Source organism: Nicotiana tabacum, unplaced genomic scaffold (assembly GCF_000715075.1).
Source record: "Nicotiana tabacum cultivar K326 unplaced genomic scaffold, ASM71507v2 Un00105, whole genome shotgun sequence".
NCBI classification, from domain to species: Eukaryota; Viridiplantae; Streptophyta; class Magnoliopsida; order Solanales; family Solanaceae; genus Nicotiana; species Nicotiana tabacum.
This window is the reverse complement of record NW_027438343.1, coordinates 149,299-173,571: the sequence shown is the minus strand read 5'-3', so window position 1 is coordinate 173,571 and position 24,273 is coordinate 149,299. Positions and strand designations below refer to the sequence as shown.

General features: G+C 36.7%; 2 protein-coding genes across 2 annotated transcripts; both read left to right on the top strand.

The window, feature by feature from the left end:
- Positions 1–2,313: 2,313 nt before the first annotated feature.
- LOC142178966 (secreted RxLR effector protein 161-like) lies at positions 2,314–2,784 on the top strand. The gene has a single exon (XM_075248787.1). It carries the CDS (start codon positions 2,314–2,316, stop codon positions 2,782–2,784), a length of 471 nt encoding a protein of 156 aa, XP_075104888.1.
- Positions 2,785–13,182: 10,398 nt separating this feature from the next.
- Positions 13,183–17,596, top strand: LOC107815073 (patatin-like protein 2). The gene is made up of 7 exons (XM_075248786.1): positions 13,183–13,417; positions 14,339–14,520; positions 14,600–14,792; positions 14,913–15,074; positions 15,596–15,898; positions 17,018–17,193; positions 17,308–17,596. The coding sequence occupies exons 1-7, from the start codon at positions 13,271–13,273 to the stop codon at positions 17,381–17,383; spliced, it is 1,239 nt and encodes a 412-aa protein (XP_075104887.1). The 5' UTR covers positions 13,183–13,270; the 3' UTR covers positions 17,384–17,596.
- The last annotated feature ends 6,677 nt before the right edge of the window (positions 17,597–24,273 follow it).

The following is a 24,273-nucleotide window of genomic DNA, read 5'->3' as shown; positions in this document are numbered from 1 at the left end:
TGGAAATAGCAGGAATAGATACATTCTGGGAGTTGGAAGGATTCGGAAGTCTGTCTCACTCTATTGAAAATGTGCACTATGTGAACAGATTGAAGTACAGCTTGCTAAGTGTTTCCCAAATCTGTGACAAGGGAAACAAAGTGAAATTGTGTCAAAGATATACACAGTCACTAATCTTGTGATTGGTGAAGTGGTGTTAGTGGCCAAAAGATACAAAAACATCTATGTTGCTGACTTTGAATATCTGCAAAATAGAGATCTCAGTTGTCTGAGTGCTATGGATGATGATGCTGAACTATGGCACCGAAGATTGGGTCATGCAACAAGCTTTATGCTGCTGAACAAGTTGGTCAAGAAGGACCTGGTTCGTGGCCTGCCTAACTCAAGCTTCAAGAATCACAAAGTTTATGATGCATGTGTAAAAGGAAAGCAAGTCAGATCTTCGTTCAAGCTCAAAAAGGAAGTCAGCACCTCAAGGCCACTTGATCTCCTTCATATGGATCTATGTGGACCTATGAGAGTGCCAAGTAGAGGAGGAAAGAATTACATCTTTGTTATTGTGGATGACTATTCCAGATTCACCTGGACTCTGTTTCTCAGATCCAAGGATGAAATATTTGAAGTATTTGTTGCATTTGTAAAAAGGATCCAAGTGAAGATGAGACATAATGTTGTGAGTATAAGATCAGATCATGGTACAGAATTTGACAATGAAAAGTTCGACGAGTTCTGTGCTGAAAATGGGATAAGTCACAGCTTTTCAGCTTCAAGAACACCTCAACAAAACGGTGTCATGGAGAGGAAAAATAAGACTCTTGAGGACATGGCTAGGACAATGTTGATTGATAGTGGTGTTGCAAAAGGTTTCTGGGCAGAGGCAGTCAACACTGCCTGTTACTTGGTGAACAGGTGCATGATCAGGTCCCTCCTGAACAAAACCCTGTATGAACTGCTGAATGGGAGAAAACCTAAGCTAAGACACTTGAGGACATTTGGTTGTAAATGTTTTGTTCTCAACAATGGTAAGAATTCTCTGGGAAAGTTTGATGCCAAGAGTGATGAAGGAATATTTCTTGGATATTCATCACAAAGCAAAGCCTACAAGGTATACAACAAAAGAACTCAATGTATTGAGGAAAGCATACATGTGATCTTTGACGAAGCACAACACCCTCTTGGAAAAACTGCACATGATAAGGCTGATCAAGATGGAGAGTTATCAAATGTCCCTGGTTAAGTTATTGACATGGAAAATGGAAATACCGATATGATGAGTCGGGTCAAGGATTCAAATAACAATGGCACAGCTGAATCTCCAGTTGACATTGAGGAACCTGGTTCCACAATCACAACAACTGAAGCTGAAAACAGAGTTGCCGATGCAGTTCAAGGGACCCCACGTGCAAAGAGAGAATCACATTCAGAAATATCTGGACCATCCCACAACAAGGTTCAGGTGCCTAACTGGAAACACAAAAGTTCACATCCTCCGGATAATGTGATCACTCCTCTTGATTCAAGAATTCAAACCAGATCAAAGGCAAGAAACACGCTTGCCTTATCAGTTTCTCTCTCTCAAATTGAGCCCAAGAATATCAAGGAAGCATTAAAAGATGCTGATTAGATTACAACTATGCAAGAAGAACTCCATCAATTTGAGAGGAACAGTGTATGGAACATGGTTCCACCACCTGCTAACAGAAGTGTTATAGGAACCAGGTAGGTATTCAGAAACAAATTTGATGAGTCTGGAAACACAACCAGAAACAAGGCAAGGCTGGTAGTTCAAGGTTACAATCAGGAAGAAGGGATTGACTATGATGAAACATTTGCTCCAGTTGCTCGAATGGAGGCAATCAGAATCCTCATTGCATTTGTGTCTCATATGGAATTCAAATTATTCCAAATGGATGTCAAAAGTGCATTTCTGAATGGCTTTCTAAAAGAAGAAGTCTTTGTCAAGCAACCTCCTGGATTTGAGAATCATGAACATCCTGAGCATATTTAAAAACTTGACAAGGCACTATATGGGATAAAGCATGCTCCGTATGCTTGGTATGAAAGATTGTCCAAATTTCTTCTAGAAAATGGCTTTACAAGAGGAAAAATTGACAACACCTTATTTTTCAAGAAACGAGGGAGGAACCTGCTCATTGTGCAAGTCTATATTGATGACATCATCTTTGGAGCAACAAACGATTCACTGTGTGAGGAATTTGCAAAACTCATGAGAAGTGAGTTCGAGATGAGCATGATGGGGTAATTGAATTTCTTCTTGGGTCTACACAAGTCAGGAAAACTCCTCGGGGCAAAATGATAAGTCGGCAAAAGTATATCAAAGAGCTTCTGAAGAGATTTGAGATGGAAAGTTCAAAGATCATTGTTACACCTATTGCCACTGCCACTCGCCTGGATATGGATGAACCTGGTTCTCTTGTAAACGAGACTATGTATAGAGGCATTATTGGGTCACTTCTGTATCTCACAACCAATAGACCAAACATTTTTTTTAGTGTGGGACTCTGTGCCAGGTTTCAATCCAATCTAAAGGAGTCTCATCTGAAGGCTACAAAGAGAATTCTTAGGTATCTCAAAGAAACGCAGGACCTGGTTATCTACTATCCCTCAGGAGATAACTTTGACTTGATAGGGTATGCTGATACTAACTATGTTGGTTATTTGGTGGATAGGAAAAGCACTTCTGGTATGGTACATTTTCTAGATTGGTGTCTAATCTCATGGAGGACAAGAAAACAAAACTTAGTGGCCCTTTCAACTGCTTAAGTTGAGTATGTGGCAACTGCCTCTTGCTGTGCTCAACTGTTTTGGATCACGCAGCAGCTAGAAGATTTCGGTGTATTTTCTGATTGTGTGCCCTTACTATGTGATAAGTAGGGATTTTGACTACTTATTTGAACTCTTTTACTTTAGGTTTAGCTCAAAAATGCTTAAAGGTATTCCCGAAAACTGATAAAATGTGCTTACTTGCACGAGTATTGGAAAAAGAGCCAAAACGATAAAATTCAACTTAAGAAGGAGTATTTTTGGACAAGGACTAAATCCAAGCAAAAAGAGCAAAGTGCGGACCGCACAATATTGAGTGCGGCCGCAAACTATGAAGGACCGCATAATTATTGTGTGGCTGCAGAAGATGAGGTTCAGAGAGATGGAGTTATGAGTCCATGAACAAGTGCGGACCACACTATTATTATGTGGACGCAGAATACAAGAGTGTATTGCACTCAGAAATGTGTGGTCCGCAGAAGTCCCTCTTGTCAAGCTCAAATTCAAGAGTGGGGTCGCACTCAGAAATGTGCGGTTTGTAGAATCTGAAGACGTGCTGCCGCAACCCAGAATTGTGCGGCCGCAGAAGTCCATCCTGTCAAGCCTAGCTTCAAAGTACGGACTGCACACAGAATTGTGCGGCCGCAGAACCTCCGCAGGGGCAATTTTGTCCGATAATTTCAGCTGTGTATAAATAGTTCTTTTTGTCAAATTTAGGTTAAGGTTTGAACTCTAGAAAGTAGATAGTCGTTTTTCCTTTACTACTTTGGGAAACTTTGTATTAGTTTATCATTTTAACATTGGATTTTCATCCCTTTATCATCTATTATGAGTTTAATATTATTTTCTTCCTTAGTTTCTTAATTTTTGCCTATGAGTAGCTAAATCTCTAGACTCTAGCTAGGGTTGTCACCCAAACCTAGTGTGGGTACCTAATGGGTATTTGATTTAGGGGTCATTTAAGGTTGGGTGTATGATATTTAGCCTAATTCTTGATTGAATTTAGAAATTAACGGTTGCAAACATTGATTCATGCCTAATTGACTTAGTCTCTACTTGAGAAAGAGAGACTAAGTCTAGAAAAACTTGGCTAACAAAAAATTGGGGCGAACTCAAAAAATTGATAGCCTCAATTAAAGGGTTGAATCTAGAGATAGTAAGACCCGACTTAAGCATATATAAACAGTTTTGTGAATTACCCATTTGGACTTGAGAAAGCCAAATTGGGCAAAACCATTCTAACTACCGAGAGGTATCGAGTGGGTAATCACATGTTGATTGCTATATTATACCCCGACCAACGAAACATGCCCTAAAGCCCAAAACCCGTTAGGTAACCACGTAGGTGGAAGTCACAGCCCTACATCTTTTATAAACTTGAAAAACAACCACACCAAAAATATCGTTCTATAGCTTTACATTTACAAACAATAGCATAAATTTTAGAAGTACAAAGAAACAACCAAGTATGTGGAAGTGCATTTTAGGCACGTCATACACCTAGTCTAAGTATATACCTAATCCAATATAAGTTCTCTGAGGAATCGATCCCGACTCAAAGTTGGGTAATTATAATTCCATCGACCGCTTCATAATTCCAATCAGTGGTGTGAATTTGGGCGACACCAATTTTTGGCTCCGTTGCCGGGGAGCTAAAAAAGGATTTAGCTATATATTTCATTTTGTGTGTGACTTGTCTTCTTTTCCTTCCGAGTTACTAACCTTTTTGTGAATCGATTGTAGGTACAAAAATGGCTCTCAACAATGATCTCGGAAACTTGCCTTTGGGGGAGGAAGTGGACGATGACCAAGGTGATGAGGTTCCTCTTGAACCTCAAGCAAATAGGCGAGGCCGTCCGCCTCATGACAATATTCCCGTTCCTCTCCAACCTCCACCAAGAGCGGCTCCACACCGGGTGTTGCCAAATGAAGGATACGCAAGTGCCATAGTCCCGCCCCGCATTAGGGCGGGAAACTTTCAAATCACCAATGTTATGCTTGCATTGCTAGAGCAACGGGGATTCTTCACCGGGGCTCCGAGTCAAAATGCATACAAAGACTTGAAGGGGTTTGTGGACACTTGCTGGGGGAGTAAACAGACCAATGTCTCCGAGGATGCTCTAAGGTTGAGGCTATTTCCCTTCTCTCTACGAGGGAAAGCCTTGGATTAGTTAGAAAGATTGCCAAACCATTCTACCCATACATGGATGAATTGGCGGAAAAATTCATTGCTAAGTTCTTTTCTTCCGGGCATATGGCTACTCTTCGAGACGAGATTATAGCATTAAAGCAAGAACCCAATGAGCCTTTGCACGAGATTTGGGAGAGGTACCGTACTATGGTGAAAGAGTGCCCGAATAATGACATGACTGAGGCTATGATTCAACAAACCTTCTACAGGGGGATCAATACTACCGATCAATGCGTGGTCAACCAACTTGCCGGTGGGAATTTCATGAAAACACCATATGCCGACGCTTGTGATATTTTAGATAAAATGGAGGATACTTCATCGGCATGGCAAAGTAGAGCTAATGTTTCTCAAGGTGATCCAAATGTGATTCACCTACACAAAGAATTGCATGATCATGGGAAAACAACTGCCGAGTTGACCACAACAATGAATCAATTAGCCACAGCTCAACTTCAACAAGTTCAAGGTCCTAAGCAAGTAAATGCAATGGAAGGTGTCAACATGATGGTGAACAAGTGAAGGCAAAAGGGTCAACAAGTGCAAAACCTTGTGGAACAATTTGTGCAAGATGATAGTGGGTTTGACCAAGACGAATCATACAATGAGCAAGAGGAAGAAGTGCAATATGTGAATAACTACCAAGGGCAAAGTAACAACTCTCAAGGCCCGAATCAACAACAATGGCGATATCAAGGAAATCAAGGAAATTTGAACAATCAAAACCACTAAGGCAATTGGAGTGGTGGTAACAACAATCAAAATAATTGGAACAATAACAATAATTAAGGAAATTGGAATAATCAAGGCAACCAAGGAAATTGGGGTGGCAACAATCAAGGATATTGGGGAGGCAACAACCAAGGGATTTGAATAATAACCAAGGGAATCGGGGGTTGGGCTTTCAAAGGCCCCCGATGTATTAACAACCAAGCAACCTGCCTCCTTATCCGTTTCATGGTTCTATCTCTTCCAATAATGATATGTGACGGATTGAAAATATGTTCAAACAAATGATGGAGAAAAATGTCGATTCTGATGCTCAACTAGCCTCTCACAATACATCAATCCGCAATTTGGAGGTTCAATTAGGGCAAATCTCGCAAGCTTTAAACACTCGTCCTAAGGGGGCACTACCTAGTGACACAGTGGTGTACCCGAAGGGTGGGAACAACAAGGGACATGCCATGGCCATAACCATAATGGGTGGAAAATGTGGGTAGGCAACAACCTCAAACCAAAGAAGAATTGTGCATGATGATATAGTTGTTCAAGAATATGAAATTCCAAACAATGTGGTTCAAGCTAATGAAGAAGTGAGAATTTATATTGATGAAAATGTGGAGGAGACTCAAGAAGAAGTGAACCCGTCTAGGGAACACGTGATTGATATACCGGAACCGGTAGTGCCAAAGGCCAATGCACTAATGCCAAGGCCTCCTACTTCATACCCTCAAAGGCTCGCCAAGAAAAATAGCGAGAACTAATTCAAGAAGTTTATTGACATGATGAACATCTTATACATTAATGTTCCATTGGTTGAGGTGTTGGAACAAATGCCCGGCTATGCAAAGTTCATGAAGGATTTGGTGACAAAGAAAAGATCAATGAATTGTGAGACTATCAAGATGACACATCAAGTGAGTGCTATTATACACTCAATGGCTCCGAAATTGGAAGATCTCGACGCTTTCACAATCCCTTGCACTATTGGGAGCACCGACTTTGCCAAAGTTCTATGTGATTTAGGGGCGAGTATCAACTTGATGCCCTACTCCGTGTTCAAAACTTTGGAAATTGGGAAACCAAGACCCACATCTATGAGGTTACAAATGGCGGATCGTACTATGAAGAGACCATTGGGCATTATTGATGATGTGTTGGTTCGTGTTGATAAGCTCATCCTGACTTTGTGATTCTTGATTGCGAAGTTGACTATGAGGTGTCTATTATCTTGGGTAGACCTTTCATTGCTACGGGGAAGGCTCTTGTTGATGTAGAAACCGGTGAGCTCAGCTTCCGGGTGGGCGATGACAAGGTGGTTTTCCTTGTATGCAAATCTACGAGGCAACCAAATAGTAACGAAGTTTGGTCATTTGTGGACTTAGTGACCGAGGTGATTGTTGAGGATGCTAGTGCCATGAAGAATATTGATGATACTTTGGAGGTCGTATTGCTTAATCATGATGATGATGAGAAGGAAGGCTATGTGGATTGTGTAAATGCATTGCAAGGAATGGGGTCGTACACTTATGAACCTCGAAGATTGTCCTTAGATCTTGAGAACCGGAAGGCTCCTCCAACAAAGCCCTCAATCGAGGAGCCTCCCACTTTGGAGTTAAAGACATTACCTCCACATCTCAGGTTTGAATTTCTTGGGCCATGTTCTACTTTGCCGGTTATTCTTTCCTCTTGTTTGACTAACGTGCGGGTAGACTCTACTTTGGCAGTGCTACAAAAGAGGAAGAAAGCTATAGGATGGATATTGGCGGACATTCGAGATATAATCCCCTCCTTATGAATGCACAAGATTATTTTGGATGAGGATGACAAACCCTCCGTTGAACATCAAAGAAGATTAAATGAAGCAATACAAGAAGTGGTGAAGAAGGAGATCATAAAATGGTTGGATGCCGAGGTTGTTTACCCCATTTCTGATAGCTCGTGGACCTTTTCGGTGCAATGTGTTCCAAAGAAAGGGGGCATGGTTGTGGTCACAAATGACAAAAACAAGTTGATCTCCACAAGAATGGTAACCGGGTGGAGAGTATGTATGGACTATCGAAAGCTCAACAAAGTCACTCAGAAAGATCATTTCCCACTCCCATTCCTTGATCAAATGCTTGATAGGTTGGTCAGTCGAGCTTTCTATTGTTTCCTTGATAGATATTCCGGATACAATCAAATTCTTATTGCCCCGGAGGACCAAGAGAAGATTACTTTCACTTGTCCCTATGGTACTTTCGCATTCTCGCGAATGTCATTTGGGTTGTGCAATGCACCGGCGACATGGTGGAGGATTTTCTTAAGGTCTTCATGGATGACTTTTCCGTAGTCGAAAATTCTTTTGATGATTGCTTGAACAACTTGGATAAGGTCTTGGCAAGATGTAAGGAGAAAAACTTGGTTTTGAATTGGGAGAAATGTCACTTTATGGTCGAGGAAGGCATTGTCCTCGGCCACAAAATTTTAAAGCATGGTATTGAGGTAGACAAGGCCAAAATAGAGGTGATCTCTAAACTACCACTCCCTACATCCGTGAAGGGAGTGAGGAGCTTCTTTGGTCATGCGGGGTTCTATCGCCGATTCATCAAGAATTTTTCCAAAGTGGTGAACCCCTTGTGTAAGCTGTTGGAGAAGGATGCCGAGTTCCATTTCAACGAGGACTGTATGAAGGCATTCAAATTGCTCAAGTTCAAATTGACTACTACTCCTATTATCACCTCACCAGATTGGAGCTTGCCTTTCGAGCTCATATGTGATGCAAGTAATGTGGCGGTTGGAGTAGTTTTGGGGTAACGTATCAACAAAATCTTCCATCCGGTATACTATGCTAGCAAGACCATGAATGATGCCTAAGTCAACTACACAGTGACCGAAAAAAAGCTACTTGCTATTGTCTTTGCTATGGAGAAGTTCCCCTCGTAATTAATGGGTACAAAGGTGATTGTCCACACCGATCATGCGGCGCTTTGGTACTTAATGAGAAAAAAAGATTCAAAGGCAAGGTTAATGCGGTGGGTGCTTCTATTGCAAGAGTTTGATCTAGAGATTCAAGACCGAAAGGCTAGTGAAAACCAAGTGGCGGACCACTTGTCTCGTTTGGAGGAGGAGGGGAGGCCACATGACGGCCTTGAGATAAATGATTCCTTCCCTGACGAGCAACTTCTAGCCATTTCAATTACCGGGATGCCATGGTTCCCCGACTTAGCAAATTATCGTGTGAGTGGTATTGTACCGAATGAGTTCTCTTCAAACCAAAGGAAGAAGCTCAAACGGGATTGCCTTGACTATTATTGGGATGAGTCGTATCTCTTCCGGATTTGTACTGATGGTGTGATTCGATGATTTGTATCAGAGGAAGAACAAGTGAAAATTCTTGAGGCTTCCCACTATTCACCATGGTGGAGCTAGAACGGCAACAAAAGTGTTGAGTTGTGGATTCTATTGGCCTATTCTTTACAAGTACATTAGCGGTCTCGTCAAGTGTTGTGATGAATGTCAAAGGGCCGGTGGGATTTCTAAGAAAAATGAGATGCCCCTCACCACCATCTTGGAGATTGACATTTTTGATGTGTGGGGTATTGATTTCATGGGTCCGTTCGTGAGCTCTTGTGGGAACACTTATATTTTGGTAGTTGTGGATTATGTGTCAAAGTGGGTTGAAGTCGTGGCTTTATCCAATAATGAAGCTCAAAGTGTGGTGGCATTTTTGAAAAAGAACATCTTCACAAGATTCGGTACTCCAAGGGCCATTATTAGTGATGGGGGATCGCACTTTTGCAACAAAACTTTTGATACCTTACTCACCAAGTATGGTGTCACTCACAAAGTCTCGACCCCCTATCATCCTCCAGAAAGCGGGCAAGTGAAAGTCTCGACCCCCGTTTGTTCCGTTATTTTTTGTTACTATAGTTATGTGCTATTATAGAATTTATATATATAATATAACATAAAATAAACAAATGATTTCAAATTTTTTTTAGCTATTATAATAAAATATTATTATAAAGGATGTCTGTTAGTCTTTCACTATATCACATTTATTTCAAAACTTTGACCGCAAAGGTATTAGGGGAAAAGAAAAGGTCTTAAGTAATTAACGAGAATACAATGCCTAATATTAAATTTAAACGGTTATTAAGTGAGCGTTTGGACATAAGAATTGAAATTTTGGGGGAAAAAAAACATTCAAGTGGAAATGGTAATTAAAAATTAGAGTTGTGTTTGGACATGAATATGATTTTGAGTTGTTTTTGAATTTTTGTCAGTAATCTGAAGTGAATTTTGAAAAATAGTATTTTTTAAGTTTTTCAATTGTTTGAAAAATTCTGAAATTCACCTTCAAGTGAAAATCAAAAACTTCATGGCCAAACACTGATTTCAAAAAAAGTAAAAAGAAAAATAGAAAAAAGGAATTTTATTTATGGGCAAACGGACCCTAAGTAACATTGTTTTCTTTGAATATATAAGCAGTTACAGTTTTCCTAGGTGTCCATCATTCAAGTTAATGGATACACGAAATATTGCACTATCAAAGAAGGAAAATATTGAAGTGGTCACTTAATTAATTATCTAAATTTCTAAAACTCTAGATTCTTGACCCACGATTTTTCATTCAACAAGAAAACATTCGCCTTTTTCTTCTTTGCTATAACTACCATTAAAATAATCACTTCAAATAGCTCTAGGATCAGCTTTATTGACATTTTTTAAAGTAACTAAACCTCCAAGCGTGCAATTTTGCATCTGCATCATCTTCTAATAAACAATAAATGGTATTAATAATATTTTAAAATATTCTTTGCTTGCTTTGGCTATTACTATCTTTCTATACAAATAATCAGGGTACTACTTTTTTTATTTCTCTCTATTTACACTCAACTTTTCTTGGTCATCCTACTGAATTATAAAATTAAGAAAATACAAGTGATCTTGGTTGATTCCCTCTGAAGTATATTCAGATCCATCTCTTTCTTTTTCCCCCTATTTCACAAGTTTGAGCCATATTATATAGGCGTGTCAATATTTTTCTTTCTCCACAAATATAAAAAAGAAGAATTAACTTAAATATTCATTCATTCAATCGCTTACACCAAAAAAAGCTAGCAGATGTATGATATTTATGTATAATATGCGTATAACCGTGTATAGTTAGCATATAATCTATATATACCAATTAGGAAAGGTAAATAATAAACTTAATTAAATGTATTTTTTCAACATTAGTTGTGGACTATATCGCGCGCTATGGAGAGAGTTCTTTTTCAGTTTAATATCTTACAAACCAAAAATGAGAATAGACATTTGTTTTAGGTATTATTATAGAGCTTTTAATTTTTGATAAGAAGATACATATAATTCAAATCTACTAGTACTAGGAATATGAAAGCTACATCTGTTGAAAAAAACTTAAACGCGTACTAGACAGTGGACGGATTATATGGATACTTTTCTTCCTTTAAAAACTGAAGCCAAAGTGCCCATCATTATTAGTTTACTAATTCAAATTCAAATAGCTTAATTAAGCAAAGTTTCTCTTCAATTCAATGATTTTTGAAAATTAAAATGATAATGGGGGCACATTACAATCTACTTCCAATATTTATGGCATTTGCTTGTTAATTCATAGAGAGATTGCTGTCATCTAATTTCCATGTAACGAACAAAATTAGAATGTACTTATTTTTTCAAGGTGAATTTAAATTATATATACGCCCCAACGACGTAAAGAACTTTAATTTTAAATTAACAATGTAATTTAACTTGACATTGTAACAAGTCACTTGTTTTATTCTTTGTTACTACTTACACTTATTATAAGCAATTATCTAAAGTTACCTATCATGCGAAATGATAATGTGAAAAAAAGTTGTCCTTAATTATAGAAGTTCAAATCTTGTATGATTTACATCATACCTTTATATCAGTGGTTGGTGATTATACCTCATTGGCTGTTCAAGTTCAAGTATCCATTGCCCTTTGACTTATCCACGGCTGCCCAAACAATTATAGGTACAGTAAAACCTCTATATAACAATCTCATTTGTTTCGATATTTTTTGGTTGTTATTGTAAAATGTTGTTATAGAGAACATATTATAACATAATATGAAGAATAGTATACGTTCCAAAGAAAACTTAGCTACTATAGGTACAGCAAAACCTCTCTATAATAGTTTCATTTGTTCTGATATTTTTTTGTTGCTACAGTGAAATGGTATTATAGAGAAAATATTATAATATAATATGAAGAATAGTACTTGGCTACTATAGCGAATTATTATTATAGAGGAGGGTTGTTAGGGCATCTCCAACCTTCACTCAAAATCTTTACTCCAAAATAGAGTAACTCCAAAATGGAGTAAACTAACTCCAACCATTACTCCATTTTTTACTCCAAAAAAGAAGATTCCTTTTTATATTTCTCTCCCTCTTCTATATTATATTATTATCTTTTATTTAAATATTATTTCTTATTTCCATTAAACAAATCCTTTTTGTTTCTTTTTTACATATTCATCCCATATAATTCATATTTTTTTCTTATATAACCATTTAAATAAAAATATTTTATACCATAAATTTTTAAATAATATAATTTATACGCAAATATTATAGATTATACATATTAATGGATAATTTAAATAAAAGTAAAATCATTGAGATACAAGATAATTTAATACATATTACATATAGTTTAAAATTTGGTTTCAATACTACTTAGCAACATCTTGTATTTTATATTTGCACCTTTCATTTTTGTGATGGTTATTTTTTTTTATATAATTATAACTTATAATAAATTAATTTACAACTTTACATAAAAATAATATATGCATGAAAATTAATTTATCAAAATTATACGCGAAAATTAAGATGTAAAATTAATATTATGAAGATATTTCATAAAAATAATTAGGTATATATAATATGATAAATAAAAAGGGCTAAATAATAAAAAAATAATAGGGAATAGTGATGGAGTAAATAATCAATAGTGTCACTCCAAATCACCCTCCAATTTTTGACTCCAAAATGGAGTTTGGACTTTGGAGGCAAAAATAGAGTAGGGTTGGAGATGGCCTTATAGAGAGGTGTGACTGTATATATTTTGTTTGCTAGATAACTATAGTTCCATCTTAATTATATTACCAATCAAAATTTTCTATAGGTGACAAACTAAAATGATATTGATAAACTATTCGTATAAAATTATAAATATGAGTCTCAAATTGTTTCTCGTAACGTGAAGGTTTTTTGCACCTGCCATTTAATTAGGTCGCCTCTGACTGGTTCGTGGTCATCACTCTTTGATTTTTCAAAATAAAATAAAATTTATCGGTCTCCAAAACATATCCAGGATTGCAAGTAGTAGAAGCAATTAATTTGATGAGCATTGAGGGGAAGTTTCTTTAGTCATACTTTGAGGGCTATAAATAGATGATTCGACCTTTTGTTGAAGATCAATAAAACGTTTAAGCATTGTTGTGTTATTATTTACTTGCTTCAAAAAAACCAACAATAATATTCGATCGTAACTCTTAAATTCATCAAATTACCAAGTTAGAAAAAAATGAAGAAGGCAATTTCATCATCTGGTTCTTTAAAGTTACAGCCTCCAACTTATGGTAAACTCATAACCATTCTCAGCATCGATGGAGGTGGAATTAGGGGAATAATTCCTGCCACTATTCTTGAGTATCTTGAATCTCAACTCCAGGTGAATTAAGCTTCCATTGTAACCTTCTAGATTCTTAAAATGAAGAGGATTTTAATTGAATGTCCTCTATATTTAATGCTTTTTGTTTGCAGAAATTAAGAGGTTACACTATTACGTACGCCCATTTTGTCGTATGTATAAGGATTTAACTTATATATACGGACACAAAATGCGGTAGAACTTTAAATTATTAGTATATTTTAACGTAGGGTAGTAGGTTGTTTTAAAGTTACCAATTTCACTTATTCTCTTCGTTTCAAAAAGATTATCTTAGTTTGACTTTGCACAAACTATGATAAAGAACGGAATACTTTTGAGATATGTGGTCTTAAATAAGCCATAGTATTTGTGTGACTGTAAAACTTTTCTTCTGTTCTGAAACCTGACATAGCATGTGAGTGGCTATAAATGCTTCTTATTAAGGAAATATTAAAATGTGTCAATCTTTTTTAAACAAACTAATTAGGAAATAATATCAATCTTTTTGAAACATAGAGAATATTATGGATGGCTAACTAACAGTGGAGCCTGATATTTTTAAGAAAGGGATTTAAAAAAGTGCTAGAGTATCAGACTTAGGATTTGTACATGGAACCTAACGCAAATTTTGAATCCCTTTTGATACTACAATAGAATCTTCTCTTCTACCAAGATTCAAAAGAATCCAAAATTCATTTATCAAAAAATCGTTTTTGTCCAATTTGTATAGTACAGTTTTTCCGCGAAGCAAATTTTATTGAACCCCATTCCCTCCCTTTACTTCCGTTATAGTTATTTTTTAAGTGACTTGATAGTTTAAAAAATTCTTTTACGTGGTCTTGGTTTAGAATTTAAGTAGTATGTGCCCTGGAACAACCATATTCATGTACATGCTCAGTACTTTGAATTTATAGTTAAAGAGTTTTAAATTTGGATGAATAGGAATTGGATGGTGAAGATGCAAGGCTTGCGGATTACTTCGATATAATTGCAGGAACAAGCACAGGTGGTCTAGTCACAGCCATGCTAACAGCTCCAGACAAAGACAAGCGTCCTTTATTTGCTGCTAAAGACATTAAACCCTTCTATCTTGAACATGGCCCTAAGATATTCCCACAGAGAAAGTAACTTTTTCTATTTCTACTATATTTAAATTCTTGTTTCAAGTACAATATTATCTTAAATACTTGCTCTTCATTACAGATCGATGGTACTGTTTGGATCAGTATTGAAAACCTTGAAATCTCTAACGGGACCAAAGTATAATGGGAAGTATCTTCACCAAGTCATAGAAGAGAAACTAGGGGAGACTCTGTTGCATGAGACATTGACTAATGTGGTCATTCCTACTTTTGATATCAAGAATCTACAGCCAACCATTTTCTCCACTTTTGAGGTCCTTTTCTCTCCCTTTACCTCTGAATTTATGTGAAAATGTTTTTGTCTAGGTTTTGATTCAACTGATATATATATATATATATAGGAAAAGACTAACATAATTTCGAAATGCCAACAGGCCAGAGTAAAACCATTAATGGATGCTCGGCTTTCAAATATATGCATCAGCACATCAGCTGCTCCAACGTATCTTCCTGCACATTATTTCCAGACCCAAGATAAAGATGGCAACTTTCATGAGTTCAATCTTGTCGATGGTGGAGTAGCAGCTAACAATCCAGTACGTACAGTATTTTTTTTTTTTTTTTTAACTATAGTTTATGGCCAAAATATTTACAAGAAAATAAGTCATTTTCTGAAGTTTGGTTGCTATGGAAAATTTTACGGAGAGAATATTCTCCATCAAATTAAAGAGGGAAAATGACTTTCCTCACTTTTGTGCGGAAGCCATTTCCCTTCCCAATTATTTCAATTCTTGATTTTTATCCCGCTCTTGAACATACTATTAATTTTTATAATTCAAAATTTCATCGAAACATCTCAGATTTGCTAATATTACTATCAACTTTAGTACTCCTAAATATTTTTTTGAAAAAATAATTCACTCTCCAATCGAACACACCATAACTTCTTTCAAAGAAATAGTTCATATCATTTTTATTTTCTTCAAAAAATGACTTCTGCCATGCCAAACGCATTATGTATATCCTTCTTTCTCTTTTTTCTTTCCCCCCTTACATGTGAGGTTTGTATAGTTGGAAATCTATATAGGAGTATATGATTTGGCAATTGCTATTTCAGGCCCTTGTTGCTACAAGCCAAGTGACCCATCAAATAATGACTGGAAACCCAGATTTCTTCCCAATCAAACCCATTGATTATGGAAGGTTTTTGGTGATATCTATAGGCACTGGATCAGCAAAAGTGGAACAGAAATATAATGCTAAAATTGCATCCAAATGGGGTATCTTGGGTTGGCTTCTTAATGGAGGTTCAACTCCAATTGTGGATGTTTTTACTCAAGCCAGTGGTGATATGGTTGATCTTCATATTTCTGTTGTTTTCCAAGCTCTTCATTCTGAAGAAAATTACCTTCGTATTCAGGTACAATTATATAAGCCTAAAAATAAAAATTCTAAGAAGTACTGATTGGTATTAATAGATGGATCGCCCTTTTCGTCCTTAAAGTTGATCTTTGTTGCCCAAGACCAACTAAGGTTGTAAGGGTCAATTAAATGGTGGAACTCCTTTCGGGAACTCCGATTAACTTATCTTATTGAGGTTCTCTCTTCGGATTGATTTTCTCATTTGATCCTAAATCATTCGACAACTTGAGTGTCTTAACTATCTTATTCTTGGCAAGGGCAAAATTAGGGTACGGAAGGGGTACATAAATATCAGGCAAAATTCGTTTTATGCCTCTATATATTATATTTTGTATCCCCTTAACGCAGCCCAAAAACATAGCTCAGTGATCAAGGGGGTTCAAAACCTTTGTGAGATTGCTCGTTTAATTTCCATTGGCCACAGTCTCTTTAAATTATTTAATTTTTTTTTAACCTCTTTAGTGAAAATCCTGCCTCCGCCACTAAATTTCTTTGCTGTTAGATGAGAAGTTGGGCAAAGAGATAATAGAATCTCCCCGGGGATGGTAGCTTCTATTCCTTGATTGTGGGTTGTCTTGGTTTGCTACATAAAAACAATTGATTGAATAACCTTTTAATACATTTTAATATATTGCCTCTTTTAGTCGTCTTTTCGTCTTCTTGAGCCGAGGGTCTATCGGAAACAACCTCTTTATCCTTTCGGGGTAGGGGTAAGGTCTGCGTACACTTTACCCTCCCCAAACCTCACTAGTAGAATTTCACTTGGTCGTTATTGTTGTTGATGTTGTTTAGTCAACATACAGTTGAAACTGCTTTGTTTGGAGATCCACCTATTTTCAAATAAAATTTAATTATACTTTAATAGCGTAAAAGGTTGTTATACTATCTGTTGTATCATGTTACTTATCATGTTTTGCAAGTTATACCATTTCATGCTTGCAATAAAAAAATTAGTTGTAATTAGCTTTTGAGCGACCTATAATATAAATCTTTTGTATACTAGTGCCGTGTATATTAGTCAAACTCTTTCAAATATAATATTGGAAAAAAGAGAGGAAAGTTTTAGATCTTATGACTTTATCTTGACTAAGATAATTATATTGTTCATCAATTGTAGGATGACACATTAACTGGAACAGACTCCTCTGTTGACATAGCAACCAAAGAGAACATGGACAAATTGGTTGAAATAGGGAAAACTTTATTGAAGAAACCAGTTTCAAGGGTAAATTTGCAAACAGGCCTATCTGAACAATGCAAAAATGGTGGCACAAATGAAGAAACTTTGAAAAGGTAATTCAACTCTCTTCTGAACATTACCATCTTATATAGTTGTATATAGTAATACTAATACCAAGAAAAGTATTTCGTATTAATTAATTAATTGATTTATATTATATTTGACAGGTTTGCGAAGGTACTTTCCGAAGAAAAAAGACTCAGGAATTCCAAGTCACCTCATACAAACAAAACCTCAGAGTAGCACATCATTTGTTTGGAGCACACAAGAAATCATTGTCTTACTTTAAAGCTTTAATTTGTTATAGATGACGGGTAAAATTCAATTTGTGTTTGATGTAAAGTGTAATTCAATTTGTGTGTTATAAAAAGATGTAACTTAATGAAGTATAAAATTCTTGTTACCATGCATGCATTTTCGTAAGGTAAGTCCAAGGCTCCCTATCCAAAAATTCTTCATTTTCAGAGCTCAACCATTCCACCACACTCCTAAGTGATAATCTTATTTATAGTCTTAACAAGTTGATGGCTGCTAGGAGTTTTTGCATATGTGAAGTTTAGGGAATGAATTGGATAAGTCTCAAAGGTGCAAGATAACAATTTTCTATTTTATAACAAAAGTTGTTAACTTTTAAAAACAACCTAATATTAACAGCCACGAAAAGCAAGTCATGATATTGTTTGTTGTGTCTGCTAAAAATCTGTTTTTGAAACACGTTTATAAGGTTAAGAATTACAGTTTTGGAAAATTAAGCAATCAAAATCATGTCATTATTTAAATATGGAACACGTTTATAAGGTTAAGAACTACGTTTCGCAAAATTCAGCAGTCAAAATCATGTCACTTAGGGTGTGTTTGGTATGATGGAAAATGTTTTCACATTTTTCACTGTTTGGTTGCACAAAATAATTTGGAAAATGTTTTCATAGATATCACATTTTTCTGAAATTAGAGTAAAATAACTTCCCTAAAAAAAGTTAGGAAACTATTTTCCAAAAACTCCACCTACCCTCACATCTAACCCCAACCCCCTCCAACTTTAATTTTCTGTTTATTTTTTCGTTTTTCTACGCCACCCACCCACCCCAATCCCCCCCTCCCCACACACACAAAAAAAAAATTATTATTATTATTTTTTTGTATTTTCTATTTTTTGTTTTTTCGTGTTTCTAAACCACCCCCACCCCCCCAAATTCCCAATTTTTTTTTTTTTTTTTTATATTTTTAGTTCTGGTTTTTTTATTTTTTAGTTTACAGGTTCGAAATTTTACGTGTTCCAAAGTTATGAGTTCGGAGGTTTATGTGTTTGGAAGTTTGCGGGTTTAACAATTATAGAGTTTACGAGTTCGAAAGTTTAGCGGTTAAGAAGTTTATGAAATTTGTGGGTTCGGAAGATTGTTGGTTCGAATGTTTATGGCTTCATGTTTATCGTATCTAAATTATAATTTATGAATACTCTTGAAAAGTTTATTTTCCTTAATTTGCATACCAAACACCAAAAAATGAGTAAGATTACTACTTTTTTTCCAAGAAAATATTTTCTTGAAAAATATTTTCCGTTATACCAAACACACCCTTAATGGAGAACTTTTGGCTCAAATGTGCTTTCTTTATTTTTTTTCTCAATTTTCGGAACTCGACATATATTTTTCAAAAATAACGTAAAATAATTGGTGCTAGGATTGCTTCCTTAGATAAGTTTGAAATATTGTTGTAACGACCCAACCGATCGTTTTGACTGTTAGAACCCCGCTCCCCTAAATAAGTGTCACGGCTCAAAACCCATTAAAGGTTGTGATGGCGCCTAACACCGTTGTCAGGCAAGCCAACCTTGACTAGTTAATTTAATTACCCATTTTAGTATTTTTGAAATCAAAATTTACTCAATTAAATAGTAAAGATAGAACTCATAGAGTAAGTGATAAATAACTTAGCAACTAAATTACTAAACAACCCATAATCACTCCCAAAACTCGGTGTCACAAGTGCATGAGCATTTACTAGGAATATAAAATAAAATACAGCAACTGTCCGGAATACAAATTAGACAAAAAAAATATAAATAACTCTGAAGGAGACTCTACTGGCTGCAGATCGTAATATAGAATGTAACTCACCTAAGTCTCCGCATTAACCACACCTCTGCGCCCACAAGGCCGCTAGACAAATACGTACCTACACAAAAAATGTGCAACAAGTGTAGCATGAGTACGTAAACAACGTGTACCTAGTAAGTATCAAGCCTAATTTCGTAGAAGTAGTGACAAGAGGTCGATTTTAACACTCACTAAGGGTCAATAATATGAAAAATAAAAATATTAAATCAACATGATTTATAGGATTAACAATAATTTCCTTAACAAGTAGAGATAATTAATTCTTTCAATTCCAATACTTTTCAATTTATCAATTAGCTTCACAAGCTGCAATATAATATCAAAGTATCGTGTAATTATTATTATTAGGAACGATTTCTGTCGAGGTCGTACAACCCGATCCAGAGTGTCGTGTACACTGCTGAGGGACTTGCGGCGTGATCCATAAATGCATCTATACTGTCGAGGCATTCGGCCCACTCCATAAGAAAGGATGACATTTTCTTATGTAACTCCGGAATGAGAATATATTTATTTTTATTAAGATTTACACACCATGATGTACAGTTTATAGCAACATTTAAATAATTTGAGCAAAAATACAAGTATGTGAAATTTCAGTCTCTTATTATTTTCTCTAACAATTTACAACAAAAATTCCAATATTCAATTAACTGAAAGATGCAATTATCACAAGTAATTCATGATTTGAGTCCTAAACTACCCGGACATAGCAATATTAGTAGCTATGTACGGACTCTCGTCACCTCGTGCGTACGTAACCCCCATAATTTGCAACAATTATTAATTTAAATCACCTAGGGGTAAATTCCTTCTTATAAGTTTAGACAAGAGACTTACCTTGCTCCGAAGTTCCATAGCCGGCTCCCAAGCCTGTCAAATAACTCGACCAACGCCCAACGCTCCAAAACTCGCTTTCGCTTTATTAACATTTACAAGCTTTTAATCCTCTTCCGACATCGTAACATTGATTAAAATGCTCATACGCCACCAACAATTTGATATCTACAATTACAATCCCAATTACAATCAAAATATGACTCAAAAATATTTATCAATATCCATTTATGGCTCACAAGTTGGCTACAAGCCTCCAACTCAAATCGTCTAATTGGTTCACTTACTAGCATATTCAACTCCATTCTTATCATTTAATACCCATTTGAAGTCATCAATGATACTACATTAATTCTCCAACACCGCCAAATTACTATTCATCGTCTTCCTTAACCAACATTTCCAAAACATTCAATTTGGTGATTACTTAGTTGAACACTTCCAACCAAGCTAGAAAATGATTTCATAGGTTCATTGCATCCTTTAATATCATTTCTAAGAACACTATTTATCTTTCCCTCATTTTCTCAAGAACATTATTCATGCCATGAACTAGGGTTTATGAAATCAATATTCCAACCATAACAACTTGAAATAAATATTAGAATTACTCTCACCGACTCATAAGAAATGATCTTGAAGCATTAGTATTACCTTCTTGAAGTTTTTTCTTAAAATTCCAATGTTTGGGAAATTTGGTATTCTTGAACAACTTGAAAGATTTCTAGGGATTTCAAAGATTGAAGGATGTTAATATTAATGTTAATAGGATGTTATTAACTTAAAATATCCAAAAAAACTCACCTTGTATTCTTAAGTAGTCCCCAAGGTCGAATCCACCATGAAAGAACCAATCCCTAGCTTAAGAAAATCCCCAAAAATGGCTGCTGCCCGTGACTGCCTTATATAGGCACAGGTGCTTCAGCGAGTTGTACCTTGCGCTGTGCAGGTTGTACCTCATATTACAAGTTTTCCCCTGCTGGATACCTTTTACTAAAACGTCCATAACTCCTTGTAGAAATATCCAAATGACTAACGGTTTAAAGCGTTAGAAACTAGACTCGAAGATCTTTCATTTGATAGGTTGTCCACCATCTATGTCAAGTTGAAAATTACATGATAGACTAAAGTTCCAAATGAGTACACACAAAACCTAACTTTGATATATATAACTTGACTTAGACTTAGGGCTCTCCTTAGAACCCACATCACTTATAATATGACTCGTACGGAACTTTAGTCTATCATGTAATTTCCAACTTGACTTAAACTTAGGGATCTCGTTAGACCCCACATCACTTATAATATGACTCGTACACTTATTAACATACGAACCTGCTGGAACTTTCAAATCCCGATTCTGAGGTCGTTTACTCAAAAATTCCAACCTTAGTCAATTCTTCCAACTTAAAGCTTTCGAAATGAGAATTTTCTTTCCAAATAAACTCCGAACTTTACAAAATTAAATTCCGACCACGTGTACAAGTCATAATACCTGAAGTGAAGCTGCTCAGGGTCTCAAACCGCCAACGATGCGCTAGAGCTCAAAACGACCGGTCGGGTCGTTACATTCTCTCCCACTTAAACATACGTTCGTCCTCGAACGTGCTAAAAACTACTGTGGAGTTGTCTGAAATCATTGTTTAACACATCGTGCACCTACCCGTGCTACCAAAAATAGTTGAGCTCACTAGCTCGAGCCAGTCTAAAGATTCTTTTTTTTTTGTCAAATAAGCCATAGAGCCCAATTCCAACATCCGAAATTCTCCGCCAGGCCTGTTTCCACAATCCGAACACCGTATCAATCACTACATGATGCACCAATACATGGTTGCATACCTTTGCTAAATCCACACCATGCACCGCATAATTCACATAACCATAATAACATCCTTTGATAGCACTAGCCGAAATTCCACAAATCCGATGCCACAACTTACCTCATGACGCATATAAAGCATGCTCCAACTCTTGAAATGCTACCACGACGGAAGAGATGTGTAGAAATTCATAACCAACTGCCGAATTAACAAATCATGGAGTCTCTCCTCCAGACAAGGACCATCACCTCATTCTGAACTGAATAGCGATATTTGTTCTTTAATATACCTTATATAAATCTGATTGCACTTATTTCAGGTCTAGTAGTCTCGTCTCACCCAGTATAAGCTACACATGCAATAATCCACTTCAAACACTAACCAAGATCTCGTATGACACCAACAATGCGCCAATTGGCTACAAACTCGAATATGATACATAAGGAAAAATGAACTCTGGAAAGAGCTACTCAACTCGCGTAACTAATTTAACAACTGAAAATATGTCATGAATCTTTCTCAAAAAATGTGGACAAAACACACATGAATAGATATAGGGAACTGTGCTCAACATCACGCTATTTCGGCGTGCAACCCAATTCACATATGATACCCGTGGAGGCGTGCCACCCGATCCACACTTAATAATCTAAGTAAAACACACCTCGAACCGTAACGCTTATACTCACGAATGCCTGAATATCAACCATAAGCACGCCAAGTGCATAATACGAATCCTGGGGGGACGGGTAGCATCATACGCTATAAAACCCAAACACAACTAAGGTGCGATATATGATCTGCATCTCGAGAGCCACCATGCTTACATAATACCACCGTTGTGCGGGACCTCAACACATTGTACAAATAATCAAGCCGCCCCACAGCCCACACGGCACTATAAAGTACCACATGAAATAGTTGGCAACGAAATTAACATCCCACGCCCGAATATTCTTCCATAATGAATGTTATGCTGCATGAACACACCCAGGCTGGTGTAGAGTGCACATCCACATTTGGACCCATCAACAGACCTCAAACCGATTTTTTTTATCATATCACGCTTGGGTAAATAATCTTCCAGGATCCACAATGACCCCTTTTCCTATGACACGCAAGAACAACCATCAAATTCGAAACAAAATTTCACAATTCTCAACCAACTGAATAGAGCTCCCTTCAGGCATACTCTCAAATTAGCGATTGTACCACAATCTCCATGCTTGTTCTCAATCCCTGATCAATTAAGTGACTATAGGTCATACTCATACATTCTTCCCGTGGAATACGCTCCCACGACCTTCCGCACCAGATAACAAGTCTGCACATCCATACCACTGGCCACACAAATGCTGTAGAGCAAAATCGGAAATCCACAAATCAATACATAAAGCCTCTCACACAGGACAACAATCTCAGGTGACGCTAAAAACAATACCAGCTTACTCTAAACATTTGAATCCTTCCCTGCTCGTCCGAGCTCGTGACATCCCTATCAACACCGAACTGCAACCTCGATCCTCAACTTCCAATTTCCATACCACTCACCGCATTTATCATGCCGCTACGCGATAAATACGCGTATTCACCATAACCCTTGAATTACTAGTAGAATTAAACACTTCACTGGCTAGAACCTTCCACTTAGCATCATTTCAGAAGGGCCAATGCAACAAGCAACTGAATTTCCCCAAATAGTAGAAAAAACACAACCTCAAACCGTGATCTCAACCATAATAACTCTTCCGGACTCCATTTATACAACAAAACCATTTGAATCAACTACCTCTAAATAAATCAAATTACAGTGGTCATCAAGCCTCACACGTACCGCTACAACCCTTGTATAACTTAACAAGCTAAAGGAACTGATCATCGCCACCATCATGCCAATTCAACCATTGCTAACCAATCCAAGTTCTTCTAATTTACTCTGGACTTGCCCTAGGAATAATAATAGCTCCATTCAAAACATCATGGACCCAAATCCGCACTCATCCTGAGTGACCTCATTTCATGAGACCACGTTGTCTCCAAAACCCACAAACCATCTCATACCCTCCTTATGCGCATATTCGCATCTTCAACTGGTACACCTATTCTGGAAAATCTCTCTATGAATCTGAAGTTATTTTCTTCCATTCCTCCAATGCTATACCGCAACCCAAAGATAACGTAGAACACTCCAAGTTGCTTTCATAATCTGCTGCAAAAGCTCGATACTTAACCATACTACATGCTCAAAATCCTTAGGCACCACACTTTAACTTTTGAATCCACTAGGACCGTTGTTGAGAGTCACCCATTCTGACTTGGTCTCGAATATAATCAACTCCAAGGCTTTTCTAGCAATTGA